The sequence below is a fragment of the Nansenia antarctica genome, assembly GCF_963989245.1.
Source record: "Nansenia antarctica genome assembly, chromosome: 2".
Lineage (NCBI taxonomy): Eukaryota > Metazoa > Chordata > Actinopteri > Argentiniformes > Microstomatidae > Nansenia > Nansenia antarctica.
In genome coordinates this window covers 44148585-44157524 of record NC_137675.1, presented here as the reverse complement: position 1 = coordinate 44157524, position 8940 = coordinate 44148585, and the positions used below count along the sequence as shown (strand labels likewise).

General features: G+C 42.5%; 2 protein-coding genes across 2 annotated transcripts in view; one reads left to right on the top strand and one right to left on the bottom strand.

Moving 5' to 3' along the window:
* hspbp1 (HSPA (heat shock 70kDa) binding protein, cytoplasmic cochaperone 1) overlaps positions 1 to 2778 on the top strand; it is a 14116-nt gene extending 11338 nt beyond the window's left edge. Inside the window, exons 7-8 of the mRNA XM_080524399.1 lie at positions 1 to 108; positions 2237 to 2778. The exon at positions 1 to 108 is cut by the window's left edge and continues 4 nt beyond it. Of these exons, the coding sequence (XP_080380525.1) occupies positions 1 to 108; positions 2237 to 2317 (189 nt within the window). The 3' untranslated portion in view covers positions 2318 to 2778. The remainder of the gene's footprint in view (positions 109 to 2236) is intronic.
* Positions 2779 to 2906: 128 nt separating this feature from the next.
* tmem86b (transmembrane protein 86B) lies at positions 2907 to 8618 on the bottom strand. The gene is made up of 3 exons (XM_080524400.1): positions 8406 to 8618; positions 5126 to 5369; positions 2907 to 4248 (listed from the first exon to the last, which is right to left on the bottom strand). The coding sequence occupies exons 1-3, from the start codon at positions 8454 to 8456 to the stop codon at positions 3806 to 3808; spliced, it is 738 nt and encodes a 245-aa protein (XP_080380526.1). The 5' UTR covers positions 8457 to 8618; the 3' UTR covers positions 2907 to 3805.
* Between the last annotated feature and the right edge of the window lie 322 nt (positions 8619 to 8940).

Here is an 8940-nt window from a genome sequence, read left to right as displayed (position 1 = left end):
GTGGAGGAGAGCCCCCGGGGCCTGGCCCACTGCCAGAGTCCTGCCCTGGGGCTGGAGGAGCTGCTCAGACAGAGAGCCAAAGAGCTGCAGGGGAGAGACGAGTGTCAGGTACCACACCCATACTCCTCTCTGTCTCTCTGGCGTCCATCTTTGAACCTGAAATGTGTTGTGACCTCCTCTAACTCTGTGTTGTGACCTGAGTCCTCCTCTAACTCTGTGTTCACCTGAGCCCTCCTCTAACTCTGTGTTGTGACCTGAACCCTCCTCCGCCCCCTTGTGTACCTGGTCATCTAACACATGGTTTATTATGATCAGACCCTGGTCATCTAACACATGGTTTATTATGGTCAGACCCTGGTCATCTAACACATGACAGACAGTCATCACAGCGGTCTGGCTGGCGCAGTGGTTAAGGCAGCCAGCTAGACTTCCAAAGGTTGCGAGTTCGAGACTTGACTAAGTGATTTATTTATTTATTTTTTACATTTAACCGAAGATTTCATGCAAAGGCTTCAAACACCATTGTAATCGTGTCAGTTCTTGTAAATTAGCATTTACAATTAGCACCATAATTTTATAGCCTACATACTTTTTTAGATGAGATTTTAGATTAGATTCAGACAACGAAATGCAGTAAAAAGTGTGTCCGAAGAGGGATTCGAACCACCGTCTAAAAATTACGAATAAATCCTATAGCAGCGGTCGGTACCACTAGGCCTCAAACTCTTGACCCAGGCACTGGTCATCTCCCGCCTGGATTACTGCAATGTACTCCTGGCTGGGCTCCCCGCTTCAGCCATTAGACCTCTGCAGCTCATCCAGAATGCTGCTGCCCGGCTGGTATTCAACCTCCCCAAATACTCGCATGTCACCCCTCTCCTTCGCACCCTGCACTGGCTCCCGATAGCAGCTCGCATCAGATTCAAGACCCTGGTGCTTGCATACCAGGCAGCTAAAGGGACAGCCCCTGCCTACCTGAAGGAAATGGTAACCCCCCAAACCCCTGCCCGCTCACTCCGTTCCTCCACCTCGGCTGGCCGACTGGCCCCACCTCCTCTACACAGCAGTCGGGCTGCCCGATCACGTCTCTTCACAACACTGGCTCCCCGCTGGTGGAATGAGCTCCCCACGGCTGTCAGAACGGCAGAGTCACTACCCATCTTCCGTCGTAGACTGAAGACCCATCTCTTCAGGTTACATCTTAACTGCTCCTCCTGAGACATCTTCTGACCCTCACCACTACGTCTCCTAAAGACACCCGCTTTCCCCTCTACTGTGTCCCTAAGAACTTCTATTGCCCCCCTTGTACTGTTTCTCAGTTTCTCCAGTAATATAAAAAAAAAAAAAAAAAAAGTTTTAGTAGAAGGCGATAATAGGGAGAAGGTTTTTCCTTCTATCAGTGGCCCCGGGCCCGAGCTAGAGTACTCTTCCTGCAACGAATAGTGGACTGCTGATTCACATGCTTAGTATTCAAATGTATTGATTGTAAGTCGCTTTGGAATAAGGCGTCTGCTAAATGCCTAAAATGTAACAAATGTAGGCCATTGTGACTGTTTGTAGCCTGCTGCTGATATCACCACAGTAGTAAATATTCATTTATTAAAATATGAACATATAACAATAACTGGGGCTAGTATGACCTACGCATTTAATCGGTCAGCAATTTCTTGCCAAACCATTTCCCTCGCCTTGTTAATTGCGGCAGTATTGCACTATTTTAATTCGGAATGCTGCGCAAATGTAGGACCCCTGCAGAGTGGAGTATCTTCATTTCGACAGATCGACTCTTCGGGGCTCTTTATGTCTGCGTGCACGCGCCCATATCGAAGATTTGTAAGCCTGTCTTCTGTGAACACTCATCACACAAGCCTGATCCTCGTTCGAGGAATCACCTGAGGCTTGAATTCCAATCCCGAGTTGCCTGATCGCCGCATTTATTTCAATCGCAGATATACTAAGCCACCTATAGTGGAACGGCCCCCTGGTCATCTAACACATGGTTTATTATGGTACCTGGTCATCTAACACATGGTTTATTATGGTCAGACCCTGGTCATCTAACACATGGTTTGAGAAGGTGCTATATCACCTCTTGTTGCTCGCGGAAGTCAAGAATTTCAGCGGGCCTTATGTCTACAAATGAGTTATATTTAAATGTGTCACTTAGGGCTTGCAGCAACATGAACGGTCTTCCATCTATCTCACCTTTTTGCCCTCACTTTTTCCCTCACTGCAGGAAGAGTTGGACTTCTGCAAGCGTTTGCGGTCCGCTTGTTTCAGCGGCCGACAACCTGACGACAACGGAATGGATCGCTGAAATCCTACTGGTCCTCCACCTCTCCCCTCACGCTGTCATTGGCCAGGACATTGGATCTCAGATAACGGTCTCACCATCAAGACCCCCGTTACTGGAGGACGTGGGCTGAGGATGTAGCGCCTTTCAGAGAGCGGGAGTGCTTTTATGATTCAGATTAAAGAAGCCTTGGTTTTGGATGCTGGATGATTCAACCTCAGATGCTTTGCTTCAGAGAAATGTTTCTAGCCATTGAACTAAAATGTCAGAATGCAGCGGACAACCTTCAGCATACTTTGATGATATACTGTATTTTTCAATGTTTTTATTGTTGTGTACTCTCCCATGAAGATTGTTTTCTTTCCCATACAATACATGGCTTCTTGGTGTTTAGTTTACATCATTTCCTGTCAAAGTATTCATCATTTGTAAATGTATTATTGTAAGGTGTCTAAGCAGAAGTCTCTATAAACATATTGGATTCACTTTTGCTGAATTATTTTATGGTGTGAAACATTCTGTAGGATTGGTTATGAAATGTACAGTTTCTTTCCCCATATTTATTATGAATTAATACATTAATACATACATGCTAATTTTGCCTTAATCATATAATTCATCTCACATATAGAAAACACATCAACTTATTTTTAAAGCAGCTTTCAGTGATTTCTTTTGTCATACAAAACAAATGAAATACACTTTTTGGTTAACATGAATAAATACCTTTTATTAGAGTAGTACAAGTGTAGTACCTGATCATAACCAAAGCAATAAGGACTTATTATAGTTTGTCATTGTTGCTATTTTGTTAACAAATGATGTATAGCATGCTATTTACGTGTTAAAATGCATTGTTCCTATTGTTTTGTTGGTGAGCCTGCATGCAGAAATTACTGAGTTGGTTTAAGTTAAACCAAATGTCCTGATGACACCAGGGGGCAGTTTAACTGACATACAGTGAATACAGACTCCTGAAAATGTGGAAGCTTTAACATGGTTTGTGTACACAGCCTGTATTGAGTCCTGACATGTCTGCTAAAAAATAACTGTTGAGGACTTACAAGCCTAGCTCTATCATAATTTAACATAGCTCGATAGTCAAGATTGAGATCCCTCTAAAAGTATGGGTCTATTTGTGTAAAAATAGCCCAATTTAGTGTGCAGAAATGGTACTACTTATAATGTCCTGTCTGATACTGAAATAGTTTTTATTTCCTAGGGCTTGTTGGGGAAATCTTTATAATTCACCTCATTCCCCCTTTTAGTCCCATATACAGTACAGCTTTTAGTTATTGGCCGCTGACTAGCTAGTGGGGTATCCCATAGTCTGGTGTCCTCTTCTGGTTACTCTTTTCTTCATCTGCTGCTGCACAAATAGCAAAAGGAAATGGTTGGACAAAGAAAAATGGACTAAATCCTTTGGGGACGTTGCTTTCACTTCTCCAGTTCTTTCCCATTGGCACCTATGAGCTGTGGCCCAGGCTGCTGACTGAGCCACAGGGATGACCTTTAGGACCTCTTCCACTTGTCCTCGCTCTCCTTTGCCTTGACGTCGCCCACAGCGATAAGCAGCTGCGCTAGGTAATATGTCGTCATGACAACGGCCCTGCCCTGCTCCAGTGGTTCCGTCACCTCAAAGGTCTGTAGAGCAAGCGTTAAGTCAGAGACCATGAAGACCAAGCTACCAAGCAAGGTGAGTGGGCGTCTAGTGCGAATCGCCAGTATCGCCATCAGGATGATGAGAGCTACGTACACGCCCACGCCTGGAGTTAGGACGGCCGCCTCTGGCGTCTTCTGAAGGAAAGGGAAGAGGAAGGTGTACAGTCCGCCCCCCAGCAACAACAAGATCAGGTAGGCGATGTAGGACAAGGAAGAGGAGGATGTGGAGGAGTATCGAGTGGAGAGGAAAGTGAGAGAGTACAGTAGGTGGGCCAAGGCGAAGCAGGCCATACCTGAGGAGGAGGAGAAGAAGGGGAGAGATACAGATGAGTGCATGTCTGCCAACATTAGGTTCAACTCCATAAGGTTGTCCAAACCACATCTACGGTTTACAATTTGACAGGCGTCTTCTCAGTATGAAACCACTTTCTGAGGACAGCTGAATAACTTTGGACTGAACTACAAATGATGTCAGAATTGGTAATGCAGCACTAACCACAGTACTATGGACCCTAATCAGAGATGCGATACCTGCGTTAAGGGAATAATCCACTCCAGGAGGCATGTGGTTTCTGTGTCATCTATATTCAGTAAGTGAGAAGAAATTGTTTTTGAATGGTAATCTAACAGGACACCTTAAGCCAAAAGGAATGACATCACTCAATTCGCTTGGGCCTGCGATTGTACCACTGTTGTTGCAACAGAGCAGCATCTTGCAAAAACCAATTGGTCAGAATTGTCATTTACAAGTCTGTCTAAATCCATCCATAGTTTATTAATAATGTACACTGACACTTATTATGCCGCTGAGTTTTTAGCGGGTTACGTGTCTCTTTAGCAGTTGGTCCAGGCTATTGCTATACTGCAGTGTTTCCTGAAATAGTACTGACAAAGATGTTCCAAAGCTAGTTTTGGTTCAAGATGCTCTGATGCGCAGAAGATGTTGTCCCTAAAACTCCAATACAGACTATCCTGGTAAAATAATGTGTGTGCCTGTATAACTGATAACTGGATTGAATTGGTGTAACTATAGTGGAACTTTCCAACCAATCCAAAGGCAAGATGGAGCTTTTAGGATATTTCTAATATCAAATAATCTCAGATCTAAAGGAGTGGCTGTAGCTGGCAAATAACAGGGCAAAGGCATGACATCTGGACAGCTTCAGTTACCATGAATAAACATCTCCGGCCATATGAGGCAACAGTCGCCACCAGCCGAGAACACTAGACCGCCCGCCACGCCTACGAGACTCCAACCCCCATTGTAGCTTAGCACCAGGAGAGCCAATGAGAGCACAGGTGCGGCCTTTACACCTGCAGCAAGGAGGGAAGGGGAGGAGTCTGGGATCCACAGGTAGAAGTAAGCAGCAGTGGTCAGGAAGAATGGCAGAAGAGAGAGAAAAAGAACACAGGACTGAGAAAGAGAAAGAGTCGAAAGAGGAAAAGGGGAGGTGACATTAATTACTGTATGACATGATGGCAACACTGTTGGTCAATAAATACATAAAAACACACCCATTATTTTGGGTGGATTGCAACCAAAGGAGGCAGGTCATGGTAATGAGAACAATGGGTGATTATCATCACCTGAATGCAAAATTAAACTTAATTAGGAAGAAATCTGTGCAACTAATGCTGGGGATCAGCTAGTCTTGATATTTGCATGTAAATCAAATCAAATCAAAATCAAAATTTATTTGTATAGCGCATTTCTTACAAGATGCAACTCAATGCGCTTCACATAATAAACATTCTCAATCAATCAGTCAGTCAATCAATCAATACTGACAGAGCCGCAAGCAGGCAAAAGTAAAAACCTGTACACTATGTCGCCAGGAAAATTCCCTTGCAGGCCTCTACACATAGAGCGAAATGTAAATTGGCTTTGATTTCAAACAGTGGAAAAAGTAATGTGGGAGGTTCTGTACAAACAGCCATCTGAATGATCAGAAACCAGAACATGCTCCTCTGTCTAGCTGAATGGTTCATGAACATCTATCATCTCAGATAATAAAATAATGGAACATTGGAATCGTTTATCACTAATAAAATCATTTGTAAGGACAAAAATTACATGAAAAGCCTTACATGTAGTCGTTCTAAGCTTGTAAAATTCTAATAGAATGGATTTGATCATAGCCTATTGTCAAATTGTTGGGGATGAACATTTTATAATTAGTTTTGGTGTATTCTATCCCTTGATTAGATTGAAATTGGCAAAAGTATTAAATTGCAATCGTAAAAAAAGTGATATCTTCTGACGAGCTCTGGAGTATTGGAAAGAGGAAGCATTTTGTCTTCTTTTAGATCTATGCTCCAACAGTTTGGATTTGAAATCAAACAATTACTGTGGAGTTAAAGTAGAGATTCTCAGCTTTAATTCAATGGGGTTTTCTCAGATTGGCTTCCCCCTATAGAAATTAAAACATTGTTTAAACATATTCCTTCTATTTCATGACTCCAAAAGTGGAAAAAATCATATAATGCCCAAATGAAGTACTCACACTAAATACTGTATTTAGTTAACAATACTTTGCATGCAATTACTGCCTGAAGTCTGTGACCCATTGACCCCACCAGACCCTGGATGTGTTCTCTGGTGATGCTCTGCCAGGCCTGTACTGCAGCCATCTTCAGTTGTTGCTTGTTTTGAGGATAAGGATATTTTTTGCATAAGATCCTATCATCAGGAAATGAAATGAATGTTGGAAGTTGGATTTAAATCTGATGATCAAGAACTTCCACTTTTTGTGCCCTTGCTAAGGCAGTATGTTTGACGTTCATAGTCTTATTGTATGATTAAGTGCCATCCAATGAATTTGGAGGCATTTGCTTGAACATAAGCAGGCAAGAATCAATTAAGACAAGTTATCCTGTTCTAATGGTAGCTATACATCCTTAAACCATAGCACTCCCTCCACCACGTTTCACAGATGAGGTGGTATGCTGTAAATCTTTCCTCTTGGAATCACTCTGGTACGTTATCTGGTCTTATCTGTCCATTCTTCAGTCCTCTGCAGGCTTCTTAGCTACTTGCTTCCTTGACAGACACCAATAGCAAACTCCAAAGGCAAAAGCCTAATACTAGACATTGTCAGCTTTCTTATGACTGCACACATTTATGGTATATGTGTACATAATTGGTTTCACCATTAAGAAACTCCAACACTTTTTATGCATAGTCCCCCTATTTTAGGGTAGGCAAAAGTCATGGGACAATTGCCTTTTTCTGGTAATGAATGAATGAATGAATGGTCTTTATTGTCATTGATATAGTACAGGTACCATACAACGAAATTTGGGAGGGGGGGCTCCCCTGGTGCTAGGAAAAAAACTAAAAACAAGAAGGGAAAAGAGCAGGTTTACATAAATAAAGGCTATGTACACTATCCACTATACTATACTATACAAATAAAACACTGTGCTGTACTCTATGCTATGCTATACCTATTCTAACATTTCCTATCTCTGAACCTTATGTACCCGAGGGTTGTCATATTGCACATAGTGTTATTGCACATTCATTTAAAGTGTCGCAGTTTGCAGGTTTGAAATGTTCACAGTTGTGTTTCAGTATTGCACTTGATTACAATCTAGTAGCTGCCATCAATTTGTCTAGATTGTCCAGGGCCTAGAACCTAGGTCTTTGCTGTGTTCAGGGCCTGAATGGCCCTGGGGTAGAAGCTGAGCTTCAGTCTATTTGTCCATGCGAACATGGTCCATGTTCCATCACATCTGACTTACCAGAAAAATACAATTGTTTCTGAATGGTGAAACCAATTATGGACACAAATACCATCAAATATAAGCTTAGAATCTCTACTTTAACCTTTATAATTGTTTGATTTAAAATCTATTTGGAGTGTAGAGCCAAAAGAAGAAAACATGCTTCACAGTCCCATTACTTCACTCAATTGTCAAAATTATTTAATTTGATAAATGCTGCAAGATGCATGATTCCCCCAAATGTCATCAACACTGGCCCAGTGGGATAAAACGTGTGATGAATGGACAGAGACTGAATCACAGTCCCCTACTCGATTTCAAACTGACCCAATTTAAAATGTCCACTGGAGGGGGCATGTCACTTGTAAAACTTTGGAAGAAATTAGGATCTAATAATAAGATGTTCTCTAGTCACAGGGGGAATATTGGCTGTAATTAGGACAATCTCTTTCACAGCACATTGTCCCATTCCCCATTTTGGTTGAAATTGAGCTAATTTACTCCAATGAATGGATGGATGAATGAATACACAGCATGATGGTAGCAACAGACTTATATATTTGTAGTACACACATATTTGTGGCTACAGTATATAGTGTGTTGTGTTGTAGTGGCTGTTGTAGTGGCTGCGTAGTTTTATGAGAGAGAGAGTGTGTGTGTGTGTGTGTGTGTGTGTGTGTGTGTGTGTGTGTGTGTGTGTGAAAAAAGAGAGTTGCAGACGTACCGTGTTCCTGCGCTGTCTGCGGTCATAGTCGTATGTTTCAAGGATGTCCATCTCTCACACACAACTCAGAAGCCAGATGTGTGTGTCAGTGTTGTAATGCCTCTGTAGTATATCCTTAATATGTTGTCTTACACTTCCTTCCCTTCCAGTCCTGTCCTCAGTGTATTTATGTCTCTACTCTATCCGACTCTTTCTGACCCTTCCTGTCTCTCCTGTCGGTCTCTGTCAGTGTGTCTCTCTGTCTCTTGGTGTTTGTCGACACTGAACTTTGGAGCAATCATGGTGACACGACAGATTGTTCTGTCATAATCAATCCTCTACCCCCCCCCTGCCTGTTTTCTGAAATAATGATCGTTGACCCCTTCAACTAGACCACATAGGTGACATCATCAGCCGGAGAGCGAAGTTTAACTAGTTTTATGCTAGGTTGCATGTTACTTTGTACACTGTAACAAAATCATCTGTGAACAGTACACCACAATCCAATATCGTGTGTGGTCAAAACCATTCACCAGTGTCTTCTTCAGGTTTGCCC

Excerpts from the sequence above, each read along its gene's own strand:
- tmem86b (XM_080524400.1), bottom strand. The coding sequence starts at position 8,456 with ATGGACATCCTTGAAACATACGACTATGACCGCAGACAGCGCAGGAAC. Across the intron at positions 5,370-8,405 it reads GCAGACAGCGCAGGAACACG|TCCTGTGTTCTTTTTCTCTC; the intron begins GTACGTCTGCAA and ends TCTCTTTCTCAG. Across the intron at positions 4,249-5,125 it reads GCCGGAGATGTTTATTCATG|GTATGGCCTGCTTCGCCTTG; the intron begins GTAACTGAAGCT and ends CCTCCTCCTCAG.